Source organism: Zophobas morio, unplaced genomic scaffold (assembly GCF_036711695.1).
Source record: "Zophobas morio isolate AGI-343-1 ecotype UQ-CSIRO unplaced genomic scaffold, CSIRO_AGI_Zmor_V1 ptg000014l, whole genome shotgun sequence".
Lineage (NCBI taxonomy): Eukaryota > Metazoa > Arthropoda > Insecta > Coleoptera > Tenebrionidae > Zophobas > Zophobas morio.
Genome location: NW_026972119.1, coordinates 976,666 through 1,002,971, shown reverse-complemented (window position 1 = coordinate 1,002,971; position 26,306 = coordinate 976,666). Strand labels below are relative to the sequence as shown.

The following is a 26,306-nucleotide window of genomic DNA, read 5'->3' as shown; positions in this document are numbered from 1 at the left end:
AAAAAGTTACCAAATCTAGTTACATCTACCGAACGTGAATTCCTTATAGATACAGATATTTTGTGCTTAAATTCGATTTTATCTAGATACAGATACTAGATACAAAAATGTATCTAGATACTTGATTTAGATGCAAGTATCTAGATACTGCCCAACACTGAATGTAATTTTTTTCGGTTTTGCAAATATAATAACGTGTTCTAATTAGCACCAACAATCTAATAGGTGAAAAATCAGAAACATGTATTGTTTTGATGGTGAACGACATCATGGCGCTATATGTGTCGTTTGTTTCAATTTTCAACCATTATTTTACGTATGAAATACGTCATTGAGAAAATTTTATCAAAGACGGCAGTGCTGTTTCTCACAAATCTGATGTACTCTGAAGGACGTTGGCAACATTTACTTCAACATACATATAATTTTTTAAAAACCTACCTAAAATTAAATTAGTTTCTGTAGTCGTCGTAGCTGGCGGACTCGGCGTCGTCGTAGTCGTCGTCGACGTCGTTGTCAGTTTTATTTCTAAAAAAAAAACTACAATAAATTTCTATTTAATCCAATTATACCACACATCTATTTCATCACACAGACTAATGTTCTTACCATATATCCTCACGGACGCTTCACTCTTCCCCATAGTATTCGATGCAACACAGGAATACGTTCCAATATCAGTCTTGCTAACGTTGTGTATAGTCAGAACCATTATAACCTTGTAGCCGGACTTCTTCTCCTGTGTGGTGTACTTGAATCTGTAACGACAAGAGCACCCCTCTTAAATTTACTCAACAGGTGCAACTTAAGCTGTCGAAGCTTGTAAGGACTAAAGAAAATAAGTTACCCGTTGAGCAGGACTTCATCGTGTTCTTTAACCCAGTAGTTGTTCGAGTTGGGAAAAGCTTCGACGTCGCACTTGAGCTTTACATTAGAAAGGAGTGGGGCTCCGACTAAAGCTTTCTGAACTTGCACCTTAGGAGCAACTACGAAAAATAAAGCTTCAATAAAAAAAATAGAAACGCGGGCGGCGCAGAGCTTTTAAAAGTGTTTAGAAATACATGAAAGTAGCTTTGCCTCTAGGGGATATCGATATTAGACGTAGTGAATTTACAAATTAATAACTACTGCCGTTATTTTAGGTAAATCTGTTTAATTTATGAACATTTGAATTGCAAATGTGTTGTACAGCCACCTGTTCATTATTAAATGGGATATTGTTATATAAAAGGTAATATATCTAATTAGTAATTAGTGTCCCAAATGCTGCTGCAACCCAAGTGAATGAAGTTTTGCTGACGAGGCGTAGGCAAATTATAAAATCATTCGAAAACGCTTCCAAACGTAGGTATTTGTCATGTCAAATTAACGTTATCTAGGTTGAAATAACGTTACACGTTCCAATGCAACGGCAAAGTGTTGCTCTGAATTTGTTGTAATTTCAGGGGGCTAAAACTCTAACATTTTTACTACACCAATTAGCAAAATATAGTCACCAGTTTCAATGTTTTGCCACGTCACTACATATTCAATGATTAGTTAAATTATTAAATTAAAAATAATTACATGAGTATAACTATCATGTAAATAAATAATTGATAATTTATTTAATGAACTAACTACTAACTAATGAAACGTTTGCTAAATAATTTTGCCAAGATATATGTGCAGCAGTTTGGGAACAGCTCAAAGATTACTAACGACGTAGAACCAATGTGCATTTATGCGGTTACTTTGATAATGAGAATAAGAGAAAAACTGGTTCAGTAGTATGTATTTTTTTCTTAAATTGTGTTAGATTTATTCAGGTGTCCCAGATAAAAATAAACGGTGATATATCTTGAGAAATGGTGGAGATATTGAAATTCTGTAAACGTCATAGTTTTTAGCTCGAAGGGGAAAGATCAGTTTAGTACATCATTGGAAATATAGCGCATATATGACGACGCAAACTTACATTTTTTTAAATTGCAATGCATACATATTTTTACGAATTTTTATAGATTATTAAATACGATTACAATGATATAAAACACTTAGATGTTCATTTCACTTTTAACCGATACAAAAGAAAATATAAAGATATTAAAGTTGAGTGAAATAAAGTACTATCACTTTATTTTACAAACAATCAGTAAGTTATGTTTTAAAAACGGTCATGTTCGAAATGTCATCCTCCATATTGGACACAAGACTTCGTATTAGATTGCGACTCGTTCTATTTAATATTTTATCACGCGTTCACAGGGCAGACATTCTGCAATTAACTTTTTTAATTTTTTAAATCGCGCAAAGGTCACAAATACGACAAAAATAATTCTAAGAGCATTATTTGTCAGAATTAAAAAATGCAATCATTTTCGAACAACAGCAAAAAAATATGGTGGCAGTTCAAGATTTGTGACGTTAAAAATTAACACCAGTACTTGTGCTTGTATACTCTTACAAATTCTGTACCGGTTTTATGATCTGTTAAAGTCATTAATTATGGAGGGTTAAACTTTTCGATAAGATGATTAATTTACTCATTTCTAGGAAAATTCGTTTCTTACTACCTGCGTCGCTACCCGTTATATTCCGTTATCAAAGCGATTCAACAAATAACTTTTTGTTACGGGGCAAAAATAAAAAAATAGCCACAACTGAAAAACTGGAGTTGAATAACATTTACCAAATATTTAAAGGAAAAATTACAAAATTTTGATAAAATTATCCTATTACTACCAGAATTCTGCTGTTGAACAATAAATCATTATTGTTAATAAATTTATGTAAAAAAAACATTTTATTTACAAACTATTTAAATTGAAGATTACAAATATATATATCTACCAACAAATTCAGTAGAGGTAGAGGTAGTTTGGGACTTAATACCGGCCTATACAAACGGACCAACTCATAATTAATTTATTTCTCATAATTACTTTGTGGTATTATCCTAATCACTCATTGTTAGAATTGTTAATGGCCTCGGCATCAAGTCTCACTTTAACAGACCGTAAAACACGTACAGAATTTGCAAGACTATACATCAACTTGCATGGCCATATAAAACAACTAGATACAGCTTGTCCGGCGTAAAAAGAAGCAATAGCGCGTAGGTAAAGCCTAAATTCCCTTAGATTTTTTAGCTGATTTTGTATTCCAGTGCCACAACGTAGAGTATTAACCTTGTCGGGGCAGCGCATTATATCTGCGTAGCGGTTTGTTCGAGACTAAATGCACTAAGATATTATTCATTTAAATACAATACTACCCCCAGCACCTACACCGCATCATTTGAGACAATTTTGATTTCAAGAGTCAGTTGTAACGATGTAATATCATTTTGACTGAAAATTATTTTTACACTGTATGCTTCTTCATTTCTATTACACTGAGCAAGGAAATTAACAGTTTTGTTTGTCACAAACACAGTGATTTTAAAAATCCATTCACGTTACGAACACAACTAGATACATACATATTTTGAACGTATGTTTGAGTTAAGTTGTTTTTTAGATACACCAAGTGTCCCAGTTAAAATTTCGCAGCCTATATCTTGAGAACGAATAGAAATATTAAAATTCTGTGAACACCATTGTTTTTAGCTGGAAGGGAAAAGCTGAATTTAGTACCTATACTACAAATATGACGTATATATGGCGTCGGCGCTGTGGGGTGTACCTACTTATATTTTTTTAAACTGTAACCTAACTTTTTTAACCGATTTTTATAGACTGTTTAATAATTGCGATTACAATGATGTACAATACTTTCATTTTCAGTAGGTAAGTATATAAAAAAAAAAACATATAATTTAAGAAAAAGTGGAAGAATACTCTGTCTGATAGTACCCAGTGACAAAAATGTTTACATCTAGAATATCTTTTATACCAAGAACTAAAAATATTGTTCTCTCTTTCGTAGTAGTTTCCGTAACTTCTATAAACAATCTGCTTGAAGAATTTCTGATATTGTAAAAATCTCTCAAACAAAAATTTGTATTTAACATTATCTTTTGAAGTTGAAACACTATTAGTATAATGAAAATAATAAACCAAGACAACGAAGTAATGTTCAATAATGTCTAATGTATCTGCCTGCTTCTTACTCTTATGGACTCATTGACAACTCCACGCATTGAATTAATGAGGTTGGAAAATTGTTTCTTGAGAAACGGCATCAGAAGCCACCTGCACCTCTTGTATTAGAGCCGCTAAAGTTAATAACTCCGCATTATTATTTTTGACTGTTGCAATTACCATTCCATACAGTAAAATTATTTTTAAGCAATTGCTTCACTTTGCACTTGCTTGCAACGAGAACCATGAAAAAGATCTATTAGTAATCTTACTATACTGTAAAAATTCATCACTAATAAATAGAGCTGTGCGGTAGAAATTTATTTATCCCCACTATCCGTCCCATCAGGCCAGCAGTGCAGGCCGCTGCAGTCTTGCCTTCCTCGCCTGTCGCTTCTCATTGTGTATTATTTTTCATAATTCACATCAATCGTTTTATTGTCAACGAGACCGACACTTGAACATTATTAAAATTATTATTCTTATTATTTCGTGGGTATGGATTTTAAAATCATCAACTGATTTTCAGTGAACATTATTTTTCGCGTAAATTTCTTCGCGATATGTAACATCGGCTGCGAGCCACTGGTCTGCCGTAGTAGGGGTCGATTCGAAGCGTTTAAATTTCGGCCGCACAGCTCTAATAATAAATAACGGGTGTCGAAATAAAAAAACCTGGCCAAGAGAGCTGCCTTCTATTTTATTCTTTTTCCGTATGTCGTAGTGTTTGTCATCGTGCTCGAGGCAGCTGTCATTTTGATGTCAAACTGAGTTTAAAGTTTATTAATTCACAACAGTCTATGTGACAAGCGGATGACAGCTCTCAAAATTTATGTCGGAAACGACCTAAGGAAAAAACAAAGCTAGTGACAACTCTCTTGAACCGATTTTTATTTAGACAGCCGATATACGAGCCCTAACAACTAAATATTGGGACAACAAAAAATTTTTATAAAAAAATCACCAAACTTTTTAACAAAAATGTAATTTATTTTAGATAATTAAAATTTTAAAATTACTTCGTTTTGCAAAACTGTTAATGTTTACAGCACAACAAAAACTGAAGTCTAACTCAAACAGTGACATAAAACTCTAAAACAACGTAACATTTTGTGACACATAAATATTGGGACACAGCAAATTCAGTAACTGGTCATATTTCCTTTTGCCTTAATAACTGCAGGAATTCTTGCCATCATACTTTCAACTAATTTTCTGCAATACACAGGAGTTGTTATGGTATCCTATACTCGCTAAATTTCCTGTTGAAGATTGACAATCGCTTGTCATGGATGATTTCCTAAATATTTTTTTATTTCACGCCATACCGTCTATACTAGATTAGGATCTGGGCTATTCGATGGTCAGGGCAAACATTTATATTATTATTCTTTGTAATAAGTGTTGTAGGTGTGTAACTTGAAGCATCATCCTGTTGAAAAATATAAATATCAACAGGATAGACTGCTTCAGTAGTTGTTAATATTTTTTTACAAAGTCTCTTGACATTTGTTTGAATTTGTAATTTCCCTTCCATGAACGTTGTTAACTGGTCTTTAAATTCCGTTAATAGACACGCACCCCCAAACCATTTTTCCGCTTGCAAACTTGACTGATTGTTTAAGATAATCAATATTAAAATTCCTTTTTTATTTCAATAACTCTTTTTCGACTATTATCTCACCCATACATCAAATTTGGACTCAGCGTTATATATTACTTTTCTCCAATTTTTATTTTGGTCATATTAACCAATTTTTCTTATGGGCCGTTTTTAATTGTGGTTTTACTTTAGCCTAACATAATATAAATAAATAATAAAGTTAATCAAAGATCGCTTTATTTAAGATTTACAATGTAAAAACCAAGGCCTGATTTGTGTATCCATTCGTGACAATATTGTCTTGAAACATTTAGTTGGTTATCGCTATTCCAGCAAGCAGTAATTTCTCTTGAAGTACTCCGTCGTCCAATTTTATAAATTTTCATCAGTTGTCGTTGATCACGCGGCTTCACAAGTGGTGGCCTACCGGGAATTTTACCTTTTATTCCTATGGTACCTCTGTCTACGTAATATTTTATGATGTTTACCATCGACGACTAAGCTATTTAGAACAAATCTTCACTTTTTCTTATCGATGTTCCCATGCAGCACTGCGAAATTATTATTTTCAGAAATTTTACTAAAACTAGCCCACCACTAACTATTTTCTTCTAAGTGAAACCAACACTAGTATGAAATGCTACGATCCCTATAATAATGGCAGCATTTACCAGCTACTACGTTTGTATTTCGATGGTATACTTAGCAAATTTTCTCGGGTGTCCCAACATTTAAATGTCAGCAAAAATGGCACATTTTTTATTTAGGTGACAATTTTTGCGCTCTAAGAAAATTTATTAATTTGCAAAATACCTCACTCTCTGCCAAAATAGATGCCCATGCAAAATTTGTATTTAATCCAAACGAATTGAATGATATTAAAAATATGTACCGGAATTTTTTGAGAAATTGTCTGTGTCCCAATATTTAGTTGTTAGGGTTCGTATATTTCGCCAAACAAATATCGACATGAAAGTTACATTTTCGCAGTTAAAAGTTTAAATAGTTTTTCTTTATTTTCACAGTATACGAGTTTAACCAAAATGTTATGTAATCTTAAAAGTTGTCGACAGTGCATAATGCTTCTTATTGTAGACTCCTTTTAGTGTACAAAAATATGTGAGAAAAATAGTTTTGACTATAAGACAATTTTTAACATAATAGGTAACAAAGTTTCTACTTATAGTGTGTAGAGTAAGAATCGAACATACATAAAGTATTGACCAAGCATAAAATTTTGTTAAATGTTGCAATATCAAAAACTATTTTAGATTTTGATTCAAACAGGATTTGGCAGCAAGTAAAACGAGATACTATTTATTTTTCTAGCTGCATGGCCCTATTCCATGACAATTCACACTTTAAAATATCTTGTAACCTCAACCTTTAACGTCATACGATGTTTTTAATGAGATCATAAATTTTACTTACAGTTCACTGAAAGTGTGACCCTTTTGCTGACAGCAGGTGGAACATCGTTACTGGCGATGCATAAATAAGACCCCATTTGCTTACGATCAATTCTTACTAGTCGTAAAGAAGGTCCACTGTACGTATCCACTGAAACAACGGTTTATTTAAAATGTAAGCTTAATAAAAGCCTAAAACGTGACATGAATTTTTGTTAATAATTTCTTATGAAAACTGACAGAGTCGTTTGAAATGTCGTTTTGCTTAAATTTTCAACAAATAGCAAATGCAAAACAAAGATTTATGACGCTGAATTTTGTTTTTTAAGCAAGCTTTTTTCCATAATTAAGTTAGGAAATGTTGGAAAATATTGTTATCAAGAATATGAAAGATTAATATACAAAATTTCTTCACAAAGTTGGGGAGTTAAAAAGGTTTTCATGAACTAATTTCTGGTTTTAAACATTATAGCAGCTATAGTTAGTGTTTACGTTCATCTACGATATATCAACGAAAAATGTTTTAACAGAATAATTACTATAGATACTCCTAGATTTTTAAATTAAAAATCAAGAACTGCGTCATTTTACTTCATTTAGTTATCCCGAGATTTTTCCTGAGAAGCGCCTTCCGTTGGAAGAGAAAATTTGAATAGAACCCCAATGGATCAGGAAACAGGGAAACGGAGATCTTAATTACAAGGACCTGGGTTTTAAGAGAGTGGTCGCTATATTTCATTTCAATTTCTTCGGTTTCCGACTGCATTCGCTTTATATTGATTTAACTGTGGCGTGTTTAATAAAAAAGACTTCAAAAAAGTGAAAAATATTTATTTAAATCGATAAAATAACCAGTTTAAAATACAAAGAAGTTGAGCCAAAGCTAGCTAGTATTTTACTGTTTTTGTATTCTTAAGTGTCTGCAATATTTAGAACAAAAAACAAACTTTAAAATAAGTCCTGTTCTCGCTAGAATAATTTATTGTTTACTTCTCTTAAGTATAAACACCTAGCAATAGCAACTTAACAAGCAAAAAAAATCCATGGTATGAAAGTTTGATCAACAATTTTTCCACTGTTAACTTAGACGAACCTAGCTGAAACAAAAGTTTGCGACTTTTTTGTGAATAACTGAAATCATGAATTCGTAGCTTTTATTAAAAAGTTTATTAAGTCTGGACGAAGGTTGAAATGTATTTCCTGGTAGTCGTAAAAGTCTAACAAAAAGCCTGAAGTAAGTAAAATTTTAATTAGACCTGCTTTCTATAAGATTTCGGCAAAAAATTTAATTTTCATTTATTTGACAACTTGTAAAAATTGTCAGGAGTAACCCACTTAAATACTTTATTTTCGACGTTGTTTTTTTTTGTGCATAACGTATTAATTTTGGTTTTTCTTTTTGCAACATCAAGAATAACACTACTTTAAATTCATTTTCAGTACTTGGGGCAATATTAAAAAAAAAGGTCCAAAGTTATTTAGACATACAAGCCAACAAACACAGATTCTTTGAAACATTATAAAAATTAGTTATGCGAATTATTTTTTTTATTTTAATCCCTATAAGTTAAAATAATCATATATAGTAAAAAGGTACAGGTATAGGAGCATGATATGCGTCGTTTCAAGTGAGTTGTTCTATGAGAAAATTTTGTGATAACGCTACCAACACTTTGTCAAGGACAGATATTATATCAATTTGAATAGATGCAATGTAGGGGAGATAGGGGAGCATTGGGCACTCGGGAGGTTTGGGCACCCCCTCATTTCTCGAAATCTATAGCAGATATTTTTGTTTTCTACCACAGCACTGTAGTTTAATAACTGGCAACACCGCCTATCTAAAACGTCAGCTGTTATTTCACTCGGTTGTCAAGTTATATGCAGTTAACGGTTTATTGGGTGCAGAAGTAAATATTTTATAGTGATTTAGAGAAACGTAACAACGAAATCTGCAAGAAAGTGTAAGTATCTATACTAAATTCTTCTTGTGTGTTTGATAAAGATTGTATTTACCTATCAATTAGGATTCAATATTTGATAAAAAAAAACTCAATCAACTTTATTTGCAAAGTGAGGTTATGGGGAGCATTGGCCACGCAGGTAGGAGGGAGGTTTGGGCATGCCCAATGCTCCCTCTTTTTGGTGTCATACTTTTGCTTTTTTTGCTATGCTTATTGCAATGAATGTCGTAATCGTTTCTTTTCAGGGCAATGCCGTTTACATTTAAGAAGAAAAATAAGCGACGCGAAATCCCTAAAGATGTCATTTTGCGCGCATTGGAAGAGATTTCTAAAGGAGGGAAAATTAAAACTACTGCGATTAAATATGATATACCCAGGTCTAACCTTCAAAGATACATAAAGCAAGGTGGGGCCGTGAAAGATATTTCTTCTAAATTTATCTCATCTCAAATATTCACGAAAGATGAAGAAGAAAAAATTTCAGAATATCTTGTAACATCGTTTAAACTAAACCATGGACTGTCAAAAGTAAAGGCACGCGAATTGGCTTACGAATACGGCATTGCCATTGAAAAGAAAATGCCAGATAACTGGACAGAGAAGAAACTTGCATCCAAAGATTGGATTAGAGGATTTTTCAAAAGACAACCTCAGCTTTCGATAAGGACACCCGAGGCACTTTTGACTTTTTTTAAATTTTAATAGATTGTATCGCTTGTCAAATCAGAATTACATCTCATTTACAATAAGTTAAGTACGTCAGTGAAATTGAAAAAATAAATGGGTAAGACTAAGTTTAGTTTTTTTTTTTTTTAAAGTCTGAAAAGAAGGCAATAGCCCCGCCCACCCACCCCCTCTTTATTTTAGTGACCACTTTTAATATTGTCACTTAATGGCAACATTATCTTATAAGTATTTTAGACAAATTTCTGAAATTGTTGGTGAAATAAATAGATAAATTGGAAACAAAGTATGTATCTAGAGCCCATTAATCTGGTGTTAAATAAGCATACCAGACTTCAGAATCAGATTTAAAAAGCAATATTACCGATGCTCCTCCCACTTGGACAAGCTCCACCTTAATAAATCATTTCATTGGTCCGGAGAAAAAGGGCGGAGTTTACGAATGTACCTCACAATGTTAACTCACATTACTTTTCTATTATTTAAGAGTAAACTCTGAAGGCACTCGTTTTTTGAATGAAAATTAAAATCTGATTCTAAGTCACTTTGTTTCATTTGTTAAAGGTTTATGATAAGAAAAACTATTGTATTACAATTTTTTATATCTTTGTTATATAATACTGAAACATAGTAGTAAAGTGGAGCAATATGTAGCGTATTAAATGCTATGCCCAAACCTCCCTACAGGGGTGCCCAAACCTCCCGACCGCCGGGAGGTTTGGGCACTTTGGACATGTGTTAGAAAATCTTTTGTGACTTTGAGACTATTTATAATACCAAAACTTTTCTTAACAATAATTATTGCCAAATATGTGTGCTAGATATATTTGGAATAAAATTTTGATTATGATAAAAAATAACAGTTTTATTGCTATCTGTGTAAAAAAGTGCCCAATGCTCCCCTACCTCCCCTAAATACCATTAATAACGTACCTACTGCATACTCAAATTTTCGAGAAAAAGGGGTGAGTCTTTCTTAATTTGATCAATAAAGTAAATTGTCCCAGTCCTTAATTTTTTTGAGTTACCCTGTTATAAATAATTCTTAAAATATTTATTATTATTATCTATTATTATTTTCTATTTTTTTTCCAAAAATCTAGAAGTTTAGGGTAAAACCTCAACATAGATTCCTAAACCACAATTGTTGGAGTATGTCATTTTATACAATTTAAATAATGTTTACTATTACAAACTTTCGAGATGATGTTATCCCATTGTTTATGGGGATGATTAGACAATTTTTGGTTAGCACTTTACCATCTACGCGATATTCCTAAAAAATATTTGAAATTTGACGACGGTCGATCCAGTAGTTTTGGAGATTATCTCTCTAGTAAAAATTGACCAGACAAGCAGACAGACCTATTTTTTCGCACTCAAGGGATCATGAATCCTCGAGAAAACATGAAAGTAACTATTCGGAGGATGGATGGTATTAAATACTTCCTTAGCTTAAGCTCAGGAAGTAAAAACAAAAACAGAAAGACTTAATGAGAAATTTCCACTGCCTGGCGTTTCCGGAATTGTGGCCCTATAACTATGCGTTGACAATTGAATGCACATATTTAGACTTAAACGTTAATAGTGTTATCACATAAATTCAACTGCAATGGTGTAAATCGAATAGACTAACCACGCTGTAGAATCATTAACAACCTTGATATTTTCAAAATACGTCAAGAAAACATGCATTTACAGCTTGATTTATTTTTCAAAAAAAGCAGACTGTATCCGCTTTAATATGGCCGGGGATACTTTTGTAAACGTTTCAATTTATATAATTATTCTCACAAAATTTTCTTGTTTCACGTAGCTGATATTTGGGTTACGCGTATAACGTGCTTCCCCCTGTGGGCGTGTAGATTTGTCTGCACTTCGCTGAACTTCAGCTCGCGTTAGTTCGAATCCCATCCTCGTCAACACATTTTTTCTAACGTATTGAGTTATTAAGTTGGTGCGAATGTTTGAATTTTAGATACGAGGGAAGTCTTGTTTGAAAATAACTTTAGACCGAATTATCCATTCATTAATAATGAATTATCATGGAATTTAAGGCTTAATAAACTTTTTAATAAAAGCTACAAAATCGTAATCTCACTTATTCACAAATAAGTCTAAAACTTTTATTTTATTCTGTGTAATGTAGAATTCACTTTGTACAAATATAGCTACTTTGATGTATTATGAATTTCTGATCCATAAATGAAAAGTGATATAAAAATACTTTTTAAAAGATCAGAACATAAATACTTTTTAAGACGCACTGACCTTTTCTTTGTTGTCAAATGCACAAATTAACCGTATCGATTACACAAAGAAAAAAGTTTGCAAAAAAAGATTGCTTCCGAGAGACAAGAAAATTGTACAATTAAACTGGCACTTAAAAGTAATTGCTTTGATTTGAGAACGGTCTCGCTGTTGCCAGAAAGTGTAATCGAGATCCAATATTGAAACAAAACTCAATTACAATACAAATACAAACAGGTTCGATATTTTATAAATAAAGCCACATAAAATGAAAATACCTAAGTACGTATATAATATATTTGTGTTTTACCTCTGTTTTTACTTCTCGATCGTAAGCTGAGGAAGTGTTTTAATCGAATCCACCGGGCGACCGGCTGCTTTCATATTTCCTCAATATGTCACGAACCCTAGAGTACAAAAATATAGGTCTCCAGTTCCTGTCTGTCTGTCTATCTGTTTGCTGTCCGTGTCGATTTTTGGTAAACAGCTAATCTTGGAAACTACCTGACTGATTGTTGTCAAATTTCACATGTTTGTTAAAATGGTACGAATATTATGTAGATGGTGAAACGCTAACCAAATTTTGTCTAATTATCTCCCCCAAATTAATGATGACATAAGCTCAAAATTATACATAGTAAACGGGTTTTAGAATGAAGAAATGATATAAACCTACATATGTAGTTTATGAATCCGGATAAAAACTTGACATTCAGATTTTTTAAATCAAAATTGTACAATATTTTGCAATTAAATCTGGAATCTCCAAAATCGAATTCTTTGAAATCTTGGAGACGTTTTAAAGTTGTCGTAAGCATGGTAAATTTTAAATTTTTTTAAAATATATCTATTTATTCCCAACAAAAAATGTATGACGTCATTTCAAAATTTTGCCGAATAAATCCAATCGAAAATTCCCACAATATGACGAGTCTTTGCTAGTGATTTATCGTAGGATTCATATGAGTCAACTGATTTTAATGATTAAATTAGTTCACCTTATTTTCCGGAAAATTTGAGAATGGAATACTGTTATTATTGGTATTACAACTGCACCTATCCAAATTGGAGTACGTGTCTTTGCAAAAATGTTGATCACGTCATTGTTATCATAAAATATTCTAAAGGAAAAATGCATTTGAAAGGTACAACACGTAGCACGCTTTTTTATAGTTGCTTTAACACTACATACATATCTTTATCTTTACTTAAAGGGGTTCTCTTGAAAAATACAATTCACTAAACCAAATTATGTAATATTTCGAAAAAGTTTGATGTTTTCTTGTACTATAGAGGCAATGGAAGTTCTGTCGAGGTAACCTTCGACCCATTTTTAACGGGGAAGAACGTTTCGATATTCGGTTGTTATACCATCTATTAAAATTCCACAATTTACATAAGTTGCTTTATTTTCTGTTAGGTGTCCTACCTTCCCTACGGTAGGATGCCTAGCATGGAAAAATTAGTTTAAGTACGAGAAAACAGTTTGGGGAACTTTAATGGACTACAGAAACGATTAAAATATTATTTGTATCACAAGTCTAGAAACAAAAAATTTGGTCAAAGGTTATTTCGACAGAACATCCTTCGCCCCTGAAGTAACGGGTGTTCATCCAACCACTGGAATATGTGGATATGTGACAGAAAATGTTTGTATAAACTTGCATGTTTCTGCTAAATGGATGTTATAAGAATACACATGCCGTTTGTGATTCCAACGCCTATTCTGAGTGATTTTTCAATTCTTGAACACCCGTTACAATAAAACATATCCAGCGTTTTTGAAATATTATAAAATTTGATTTTGCGAATTTAATTTTTTTTGTAAGTTAATATAACAATATTAACACTGAAAGTTTTAGAGGAACGAAATTCACCAGATGTGATCAGCGTTAGTGATGTATTCTAAATGAAATTTAAAATTTGTTAATATTTTTATGTTATTTCACTTTAATATTAAATCTGAAAAAACAGTGCAGAAAGTGTTATTTTTTTACTTCCCGAACGTAAGCAAAGGAAGTATTGTAATCGAGTCCGTCGGCTGACTCTCTACTTTTGCATTTTCTCGACCTATCATGACCCCTAGAGGAGGAAGAAATAGGTCTCCCGTTTCCGTCTATCTGTCCGTCTGTCCGTCTGTCCGTCTGTCCGTCTGTCCGTCTGTTTGTCCGTCTGTCTGTCCGTCTGTCTGCCGTCCCGGATTTTTATTAAACACATAATCTCCGAAAGTGCTAAATTTTGTATTTATATTAGGTATATCATGTTTTCATGTAGATGGTGAAACGTTAACTAAAATTTGTCTAATCATCCCCATCACTAATATGATGACGTCACTTCAAAATTGTACATAGTAAATGGGTTTTAAATTGTATCAAATAACATAGTCTTACACATGTAGTTTATGACTCCGAATTGAGTTTTTACCCGAAACGTCCAGATTTTTGGAAAAAAAAATGAAAATTATGAAACAATATTTTGCAATTTAATTTGGAATCTGCAAAATCGAATACTTTGAAATCTTGTAAATGGTTTACAGTTACGATAAGTATGATAAATTTGTGATCAAAATGTATTTACTTATCCCCTCCAAAAAATTGATGACGTCAGCTAAAAAGTTAACCGAATAAATCCTACCTAAAATGTACAAAATATCTGTACCTGTGATTTATCATTCCATTAATATTTTTTTAATTGATGACGTCAGCTAAAAAGTTAACCGAATAAATCCTACCTAAAATGTACAAAATATCTGTACCTGTGATTTATCATTCCATTCATATTTTTTTAATTTGCATATTCAGTGTGACTCAAAAAAATTAATGAATGCGTAACTTTATTTTATTAATTTAATCAGGAACTACAAAACTGAATGCTTTGAAATCTTTGAGATGTTTTAAAGTTGACATAGGCGTGGTAAATTTTTTATCAAAATGTATCTGCTCATCCCCCTAAAAAATTGATGACGGCGCTACCCCAAAATTTCCAAAAATCCTATCTTAAATGTGCAAAATATGATAAGTCTATACTTGTGATCTATCACTGCATTCATATTTTTTAGATTTACTTATATGGGGTGCCTGAAAAAAACTAATGAATGAGTCAGTGTATTTTATTGATTATATAAAGAATTGCAAAACTGAATACTTTGAAATTTTGACGTTTTGAAGTCATTGTAAGCATGGTAACTTTTTAATTAAAATGTATCTGTTTATCAACCCCAAAAAATTGATTACGTCATCTCAAAATTTTATCGAATAAATTCTTTCGAAAATGTGAAAAGTATGCTCAGACGACTATACTTGTAATTTATCAATTTATCATTAACTTTATATTTTTTAAATTTGGTTATAGAGGGTGACTCAAAAAAATTAGTGAAGGCGTCAATTCATTTTTTGATTACATCAAGAATGGCTCGCTCCACTTTCTTTGGAAATATAATACTGTTATTTTTAGTTTCACACTACACCAATCCAAGTTGATGAACGTGTCCTTGCAAAAATGTTGATGACTTCATCACAAAATTGTGTAAAGAGAAAATTCAACTCGAAACTGCTGGATATATTTCATTGTACTTACAGGAGCGAGGGAAGTTCTGTTGAAACAACTTTCGACCAATTTTTGTACGTTATTGTTCATGATTTGAGTTATTTTAAAATTTTATTGCCGTGTGGAGTTTTCAAAAAAATGTTTTCATTCCAATTTCTTCAAAAACACCGACAAAAATGTTAGACCTTTTATTATTAAAGTATTTTGTAAATACCTATATTTCTGCAAAATACTTTTATAATGAAAAGTATAACACTTTTGTCATGTATCTGATAAGTGTCTGGTAACCAATTAATAATTTTGTTTAAATAATATTTTAAAAAAGAAAATTGACGCCTAGAAGTTAAAATCCGGTCAAAAAGAAATGTGTTCTACCTTTCCAAATATCGCTAGACCTGCGTTTTGCCCTAATGCACAAATATTAATGAGAATTGTTTGATAAAAGTCGAGTTATGTTACCTTCCTTTTAAATTTTACATCGTTGGATATGTTAATGATACTATTAGAAAGTTGTGCTTTTGTATTTTGTCTACACAAACACCTCTATTAATCCTTGGCAATCAGGCTGTGACACTTTAATTGCTAGGTGGCGTGGTGGTGACCCTGGAGAATTTCGAGGGAATAATTACGTTATATGTTATCCTGAGTACACATTCTATACATCTGAAAAAACAAATAAATTATGCAATCAAAAGCAAAAAGACAACGAGTTTTCATAACATCAAAAAATTCCGGACTCATTCAGCCGATAAAATTTTTCTGTAGTCAAAGAAACAGAAGGATATTTTGATTAAATTATTCCTTTAAACTTTCGGCTGTATGTTGTCGTAAACTACGACAAATTAAATCAGTTTTGATTTGCGGAAATGAGGGTGGAGACAAAATTCGATTTGAAATTATTAAAATATTTATAAAAAGAGGTATAAAATAAACTTGAAAGAGAAACCTTTTAGTTTTAGATACAATAGGTATGTTGCATGGTATTTATTTGGTTAAGTAAAAATGACGTGCTGCGGAAGAATTTAATCAATTTGCAGCTTTCATCGATTATGAAATTAATTCCGCACCAAATCTGGGACGTGACAATTTATGAAGTAAGTCGATAAAGCTGCAACCTATGATGACCATGATTGGTGGATTCTGCGTAAACTTGAACTAGAAGTCGTTAAAAACTTTCTACTGTTATAAATTTTCCGAGAAAATTTTAATCGAATTTTGTCAGCAGCAGTTTCTTAAAATCTGAGAGATTTTCTCTAAATTACCTAAGCTTAATAGAATCGTTATAACTGATCTTTGCAATATAAGTCAAAGCGGTTCTGCTATTTAATGTGAATTCTTAACTCTCCGCACGTAGAAAGGTCTTTTCAGTTAGGAAGTGAAGTGTAGAATTAAATTTTCTTAGTTTAGCGTAACTACCAAGTGTTTAGTAATTGTGTTACGCTGACTGTAACCACAAAACAACAACGAAGATGCAAATGTTTACTTCATTTAGAATACCTATCAGGACATTTTAATGGAAAAAATGATAAGTAGCAAGGATTCCCCTCATATTTTCCCAGCATGCACGACAGGAATTCAGTTAAATAATTATGCATTATAATGGTTTTAAATATCACGTTTTTCTAATGTAGACCCTTGAGAATTTCTTTCAGAACACATAAATGTGAGCTGCTGCCGTAATCAGTCACTCCAGGATATTCCTAGTGGAAATTGCTCTTGAATATGTATAGTATATTATAAGCCACTTGAAATTCCAGGCCTTTTTTCCGTTTTTATGATATTGTGTCACGCTCATTTTAGCAGCGAACAATGATTTTCAAACGCACCACCTAACAGAAAAACAAAAGAGGGGACAATGAAGAGGGTGGAAAAAACAGGGTTACTCGTTTACGTCCAGAAGGTGGTCATAAAATTTTTTTATCGAGATTAATGAATGGACTGCAGAGAGATAATTATATGAGTACTGAAACAATTTTCAGGAGACAAAAAACGCGATGTGTTTTTGCCAGAATGGCATACTTTTTGAAAGCCTTTCTAAATAATCAATTTAAACACACAAAGGTTTAATTTTTCTGTTGAAAGTTCGAATTTATCTCAGTCCTTAATTACCTTTTTTGATATCCTGTGGGTTGTCTTGAAGCATAATGTGATCTCCATCTTCTCGTCTCCACAAAATACGTGGCTCAGGATGTCCGCTCGCGCTGCAGCTGAGAGTGACGTTATCACCTTCCTCCACTGTGACGTCGCTGCTGGTTCCGCTGTCATCAATGTCCGGTGGAACTGCAACGGGATAGAATCAGATGCTGCATTTTTGTCGAGGAATTTTCGGGTTGACAGAGTATAAAATACTATTTATGATGCTGTAATATCGTAGGAACATTTCGTGTACTGCTTGCTACGCTGTTTTAAAGATTTTTTATTTTATCGTGCCAGTTACAATTTACAGGGTGAAATTAATCATAGGAAGTTATTCTTAAACACACATCTCCACAAGCACTATATGAAACTACAAGGTTTTTGTGTGATTTGTTATTACTAAAAAGCAGATAGTATTAAAACTTTAAAAGTGCAAACTGTATAGAGTACCAAAAATTTAATAACACACAATAAATAGCAACAAAGACAACATTAAAATTATCAAAAGACTCAAAATGGAAAAAAATCGATAATAATCTATATATTACACTCCTTCCAAGTTGGAAAGAAAACAGGTCAAGTAAAACTTCATATGGAGTTGTATTTGATTTTTTTAAGTAATGGATATCTAATAGCTGCATGATAGATTTTCTCAAGATTTCTCACGTTAATAGAAAAACGTCATAGATTTAATTGAAAAAATTAAACTTGTTAATGACTATTACAATATTCAAAAATTGGTCTCTTAATTTCGTCCGCCCGTCGCCTGTCCGTTTAGAGTCTGTTGGTGATTTTATTAGGCAGATAATCTGCGAAACTACTGTACTGATTGTTGTGAAATTTTGTAAGTATTTTAGGAATGCCACGTAGATGATACATTGATAACCAAAAGTTGTTTGATCATCACCTCCAACAATTTGATAAGGTAATGTCAAACTTTTGCGTAGTCCATGTTACTTAAATTTTATGAAATAACGTTCTGCTGCATCTGGGATTTATGAATTATCATCGATTTTTTACTTTAGGCACCCAAATTTTTGAAAAAAATGTACTGTGTTCGGAAATTTTCCGAAAAATGGGATAAATATTTCTTGATTTAATCAATAAAATATGTAGTTGGAAAATACAGGGATCAAAACTGGGGGCATTCATGCGTAAAGGGAGCATCTCTCCGTTTCACGTCGCTTTGTATTATGCATCTAGAAGCTAAATTTAGTATTAGAAGGATTAAACAATAAATATTACAATAATAATAATAAACAATATCAAGGTGGATTCATAAACCACAAGAACAGGAGTATGTTATTTTATAAAATTTAAATAACATTTACTATGCAAAACTTTGAGTTGACGTCATCAGTTTGTTGGGGGGGGGACGACCAGACCAACTTTTTTAGCGTTAAACCATCTATACGATATTCCCAAAAGACATAATATAAAGTTTTGCAAGAATCAGTCCAGTACTTTTGAAAAATATGTGTCTAATAAAATATCGACCCAGACAGACAACAGACGATAGACGACACACAGAGAATTATCTGCCTGATAAAATTGCCAGTAGATGGCAAACAGACAAATATACAGAAATGCAGAATTTTTCATACACTAGGGGTCGTGAAACATCGAGACAACATGAAACTAGGCATGACACTAATAGTTCATTAGCACGGGAAGTCAAAATCCAAATGAGTACAGAAAATGCAAAATAATGAGAAACTAAATAGAAATATTCACTGTTAAAATTTAAAATTTTAATTCTATCTAAACTACAAGAAACGGGAAAATCGTCAACGAATTTTTGTTGAGATGCCTAAATTCATCAATAATACTCAATACTCGTAAATGGAGACGCCTTGCTGGTTGGGATAAATACAGCAATGGAAACGCTTTTGTAAAATGCTTCTTTATATTTTGTTTCAAATCCGTTATACGTTTACGGTGTAAACTATTAAATAATATCAGAACCGATTATGCTTCCTTGAAAAATGTGCGTACATTTAAGAAAAAAAACTGAACACAAGTAAATCGCACCTTGTGTCAACTAATTTGCAATAACCCATTTATCTGGAACAGTGTGTTCACATGGTGGTTTTAGCCACCTTGATAAAATGCTCATAACTTATACCACTCAAAGAACAAGTACCAACCTATTATTCTTTACAAAAATATGATACAAAAGTTGAGACGTTTTATATCGACTCATATTTTCTTCCAATTGAAAGTAGTCCCAAGCACGAAAAATTTAACCGAAACTCAGGAATCTGTTATTCGACAGTTAATGACGTAATGACGATAATATCATCGTTGTAGCAGAATGACAAAAACTTCCAAAACATATAATCGTATTGTAGTGCAAACACTTGGCTATTTAGAACACAAGTTAATGCATTTATTGATGAAAAATCTATTACTTAGCTGTTGGTTCGTTGGTAGATCTCATAAAAAAAGATCAAAGGTTGTTTCGATAGAACTTCCCTCGCTCCAGAAGTACAGTTCAACAAAACTCGCTTCTTTGAACAATGATAAAATTTAATTCAGAGATTGTTTTCTACGTATAATAATCCTTCTTAATTAAAAAAAAATATGATTGCATTGATATACCACAAGTAAGTATAGATTCATTCTGTTTTGTACATTTCATACGGGATGAATAAGGCAAAATTTGTTATACAATTTTGATTTTTTTTTCCAATAATCTGGACGAATAGGGTAAAAACTCGGCATGAATTCATAAACCACAAGTACAGCAGTAGGTAAGTATATAATTTTATAAAAGTTAAATAAGATTCAAATTTGTTTGATTGTAAAATTGTAACATTTTGTTTAACGCTTTATCATCTACACAGTATTCTTAACATTTGTACAAAGGCAGATGGCAGGCAGGCAGCCACACAAACGGAAACGGAAGACCTATTTTTTCCTACGTTGAAAGTAGTCAGTCGTCCGATGGACACTACCACTCTGGAAATAAAAGTAATTAATGAGCAAGAGAAAATTTAAAAGGTTTATTTTTTGAAAAAAAAAATTACTGTAGATTTTCGACCCTTCGATTCTATTCTACAAGTAATTACAAATATTTTGATTAATATTTTTCGTTGCATGTAAATTTAGTTTGAAAAAAGAATTTGTTCTACCTAATTATAAACAAAAAATGAGACTTGAAAAAAAAGGAACGGATGCGGATCTTTTAATATTCACTGGAGCATTATCTACTCAACCCATCTCATTCTTTGATTCTGTTCCCAGAATGTTATTGTTAATATCCGGTCGGTCTGCGTCCAATTTCCATGTTGTTACAAAACTTGACCTTACTGCCTCTAAATGGCCAGATTAAGCCCCAGGATTAAGCTTGCTCAAATATTGGGCGTGATTCTCTGTAAAATTTCAAATTTTTAATTTCGACCAAGTCAAGTAAAAAATTTCCCCACATCGCCATGTGTCTCCTTTATGAAGGAACCAATAAATCCGTTCAACGAAAACTCCAATATCATCAGGGTGATGTATTGGGTGAAGTGATGTAATAAAAAGTTACCACGATTTGCGCCGAGGGGGCAAAACAAACAAAAACTTAGTGGAAATGTATAGGTTCTAAATCATTGTTGAAGTCTAAACTAACTAGTCAATTGCCGCAGACATATGCCGCCAAGTTTTATTGGAGGCATTTGTTTTTGGAGAGATGTGCGGTTGTGGAAATATCAGAGAAAAACCACCGAACTTCGGGATAAAACAGCGGCGGGATGCTTTTGTATCAATTGTATTGTTGTGAAGTTTCCTTTATGCTCATTCAGTATTGTTTTCACTCGGAAACATTTGTTTATGCATTTGAAATGACGCGAATTAATCATTTTTGTGGGCGCTAAGGTATTTCTTTAAAAAAGTATAACTAAACACGCTACTATTGTTTTGCTGCGAATGAACACTTATCTGTTTAATTTGCCAGAAAAGGACAAGTTCAATAATTAAGTGAAATACAAAACAAATTCAAAATGTAAATATTTGAAACCAAGTACTAAAAGTTACAACTAGTGGTACTAGTAATTAGCCTTTATTCTGCCTTTGAGTATTTTATGTTTGTCGTTGCTTACAATTTTTGCGTGAAAACATTTAATTATTATTAGACAGTGAAGGTATTATGTAGTTTTTGATATTTAAAAAAAAAGTCATCTGTGCATTTTTTTATTGGTTGCATTTACTCTAGAAGAACTACTTTATATTCTTGGATTTAAACAGCGAATTAACCATAAAAATATGATTTACCAGTTTTGTCACTTGTTGCTGACGAAAATTTCTTACAACCAGAGTTCAATAGCACAAATTAAGGCCACAAGGCTCTCGCAATATCTACACAACCAGCAATAGGTACACCAAGTAATAGTTGGTTTTCAGCTGATTCTCATGACTTTACAATGACAACTATTCTTAATGCTCTAACTTACTATTTGGTCAACAAAAATCCAGGCCATTAGAGACGAATAATAAAACAGTAATATGTATATAAAATATTTTTTTCTGAAACCGGAGTGAAAATTGCATTTCCCTGCCTAGACGATTGTTGACAAATTTTGTATTTTTTTAAGGAATCATGTAGATGGTAAATAGCTAATCAAAATTTGGCTCCCCACCAATGATGTGATGACGTCACTTCAAAATTGTACATATCAAATGGGTTTTAAAGTGTATAAAATAACATAGTCTTATACATGTAGTTTATGACGCCGTGTTGAGTTTTTACCCGAAACGTCCAAATTTTTGTAAAAAAAATCAAAATTATAAAACAACATTTTGAAATTTAATTTATAATCTGCAAAACCGAATACTTTGAAAGCTTGCAGATGTTTTATAGTTATGGAAGTCTGAATTTTTAATCAAAATATATTTGCTTATCCCTTCCAAAATACCATCTAAAATGTCTAAAATATGATGGGTCTGTACTTGTGATTTATCATTCTATTCTATTCATATTTTTTGGATTTGCTTATACAGGGTGAGTGACTTAAAAAAATTAATGAATGCGTAAATTTATATTATTGATTTAATCAGGAACTGGAAAACAAACCGAATGCTTTGAAATCTTGCAAAAATATTGTAAATTTTTCGTCAAAATGTATTTACTTTTCCCCCATAAAAAAATTGATGAGTTCACCTCAAAATATTGCCGGATAAATCCTGTCTAAAATGTGCAGAATATATTTGTAATTTACCATTGCATTAATTTTTTTTTTTTTTGCTTATAACATTACATTACATTTTGAAATAACAGGGCGATTGAAAATAATTAATAAAATTTATTTTTATTGAATAAATCAAAAATTGCAAAACTGAATATTTTGAAATCTTGCAGACGTTTTAAAGTTTTTGTAAGCATGGTAAATTGTTAATCAAAATATATCTGTTTATTCCCCCCAAAAAATTGCCGAATAAATTGTACCTAAATGTACAAAAAAGATGATAAGTTTTTATTTGTGATTTATCTTTGCATTCATATTTTTTAGATTTGTTTAAACAGGTGGCTCAAAAAAATTAATGAATGAAACAATTTATTTTATTGATTAAAACAGTAACGGCTCACTTCATTTTCCCAAAAAATGTTGGGAAAACAATACTGTTATTTTTGGTATTACACTGCACCAGTTCAAGTTTATATACGTGTCCTTGCAAAAACGTTGATGACGTCATCACAAAATTATGTAAAGAAAAAACAACTCGAAATTGCTGGATATGTTTCATTGTGATTTAGGTACGAGGGAAGTTCTGTCGAAACAACTTTCGAACACCAATTTTTTGAAATAATAGAATGAAAACCGTCAGAATCGATAACATCAGCGGAGACTGGCTTTGGATGAACATCAGCCTCAACAACGTGTTTAGTTTTGGAGACAGAATTTATTGTAATTTTCTCGTCATCTGAACATATCTCAGTATCTTACAATATATATCTTATGAAGATCGGTGAAGCGAAGATGATTATTAGATTCAGGTGAACGATCCAACAAAACATTATCTTTCAATAATGAAGCGCTATAATTACTTTCGTTGGTATTTGTACCATTTATTTGCAAACCAGATAACCTGCGATTTACGCGATTGTAGCCAATAAAGTTCGATGGGTTGGGACTCCCTTTTGCTAATGCTTTAACCTGCATGAGTTCGGATTTTAAACTATCTACCTCGTTTTGCAGTAGGCGATTTACAGTAGTTTGTTTAATAATAAGAGACTTAGGGCCGGTTTATAGAAAAGCCATTTAAATATTTAATCCTCGATTAATTTAACACAGGATTAAAATGTGGAATATGAGCCCGTGATTGGTTAAAACATACATGTTGCCTAGCAACAGACCTCAATTAAAAGTTAATTCCCGATTAACTTTTAATTTCTATAAACCGGGTCTAAAGTTGTTAATATCTTCACGAATAGAAGAATTGCACAGCCACAATTTACCAAATTCGGATAAAAAAAAAACAGCCAGGCCCTGGCTGATTAAACTGATTTTAGAGAGCGGAAAATATGCACCAAAATTTTGAGAAATATGATCATATGATATGCACCAAATTTATGCAAATATGCAGTAACTTTCTTAATATATGCAGAGATATGCAGATGCATATGCTCCAAAAATTAAAAAAAAGCGAACTAAATTTATTTATAAAATACAAAAACAGGGTTCCCGAGCTTACGTTTTATTACAAAAAATACCGAAATCACATTGCAAAGTGTTTAATTACATCTCACTAACACATAAATCACGTTTTTAAAGATATTATTCTTATACTAAAAAATAAATATAAATAGGACAAATTAAAAAATAGTAGTAATCCACTATTTAATTACTATTTTGGTAACAATTTATTTTTAGATTTTTTTCGAAATATTCTAACAAAAAGTTTTTCCGGTGATTCTAAAATAAGTATAAGTATTTGCAAATAGAAAAACTGCGTACTACGTCCACAGATGTAAAAATACTTACCGGTTTAGGGCAGGCGCGACAAAACACAGTTCGTTCTTGAAGAATAAGTTCAGGAAAAGGTTGAATTCATAAATTAATTTGAGTTCTCTTCGACATATTGATTCACCTGTATCCCTTTAATTGCTTTCAATACAAACTCACGATGAAAAATAATAGTATAACGTCCCTTAGACCACCACTTAACCAACGAACAAAAATTTTGGGAATGAACGGTATTTCCTAAAGTAATTAGGGCGCGAATTTACCTGGAAGGATGGCTTAATACCCAATGGTGTTTCCAAACTACCATAAAACCCAAACCTTTCTTAGTTATTTTAAACTCAGGACAATATCTGGAATATGATTCATAAAATTTCGTCTTTCTAGATCAATTCCGATAGAATGACGATAATTTTTTTTTCAAATTAGTACAAAAATTGATAAAAATGCAAAATATGCACCCGTTTGGTGAAATATGCAGCAGAAGGCAAATATATGCAAATATGCAATTTTTTATAGCTGTATTCATTTTTAATTAGCATGATTCGTTCACATATTAAATATCAAGACTTATATGCAAAAAATAACAGATATGCAAATTTCATAAAATCCGCTCTCTACAGTGATTATAACTGCTATGTTGTCACTTTCAGCATTCACAGGTTTTTTTTAAGTTAGGTCACATTTTGAATCAAAACATAAGTAAAAATTCCACACTCCCACTTTGTAAACAGTAGCGGTGATCGCCCTCGTAGACGACTGCACAACACAGTTATATATATAAATATACACAGTCTCCGTCGTTCACAAAGTACGCCCTTTACCGTTTGTAAAGGTGGCCACTCAAAATTTCTAAAATAAGAGCGTTCAAAATATGCAAATTACGGCTTCTTTCGTGCAAAAAATACAGCGTTCAAAATTGATAAAGTAAAGTAAAATTTAAAAAATCCGGACGTGTAGGTTAAACATAAGGGCAAATTCATAGACCAGAAGTATTTTATGAAAAAAAATTAAATAACATGTACTACGCAAAAATTTGAGGTGACGTCATCACATTGATGGTGGGGACGATCACACAAATTTGGGTTAGCGTTTACCAATTGCACTTGTACATAAAATTTGAAAACAATCGGTTTCGGCGGTTATCCCCCTAATCAATATAGTCACAAATAACAGACGACAGACAGACCGAAAATTTGTGTAAAAAGAATGTGAAGTCCCGAATATCGTTAGATTTATTACTATGCACTTTCGGGTCTGGTAAATTCTGCATGGACGCGTTGGGTCTCTTTCAAGAAGTCGGTCGGCAGTTAAATTTACCATGCACTTTCGGCTCTGGTAAATCCTAGGAGCCCTCTTTGGGTCTCCTTCAGAAATTCAGTCGACAATTAGATTTATCCAGCGTGTACTTTCGGGTCTGGTAGATCTTTGAGTAGCCCCCCACGGTCAAGTCCGTCTACACTTAAATTTAGTGTGCACTTTCGGGTCTGATTGTTTTCATATTTTTTCGACCCCTACAGCACAAAAAATGGATCCCTCCTTTCCGTCTATCTGTCTGTTTGTTTATCTGTCTGTCTGTCTGTCTGCCATTTGTGATGATTTTTGTTAGACAGATAATTTCCGAAATTGCTGAACCAATTATTGTCCAATTTTAAACGTGTATTATGATAGATAGATGATAAAACGCTAATCAAAATTTGTTTAAT

General features: G+C 32.2%; 1 protein-coding gene across 7 annotated transcripts in view; it reads right to left on the bottom strand.

The window, feature by feature from the left end:
• LOC135129139 (lachesin-like) overlaps positions 1-26,306 on the bottom strand; it is a 252,154-nt gene that overhangs the window by 74,166 nt on the left and 151,682 nt on the right. For all 7 annotated transcript variants that reach the window (XM_064056226.1, XM_064056224.1, XM_064056227.1 and 4 more), the window contains 5 exons: positions 17,630-17,800; positions 7,099-7,227; positions 848-986; positions 610-758; positions 442-528 (listed from right to left, as the gene is read on the bottom strand). In XM_064056226.1, the coding sequence (XP_063912296.1) occupies positions 442-528; positions 610-758; positions 848-986; positions 7,099-7,227; positions 17,630-17,800 (675 nt within the window). The remainder of the gene's footprint in view (positions 1-441; positions 529-609; positions 759-847; positions 987-7,098; positions 7,228-17,629; positions 17,801-26,306) is intronic.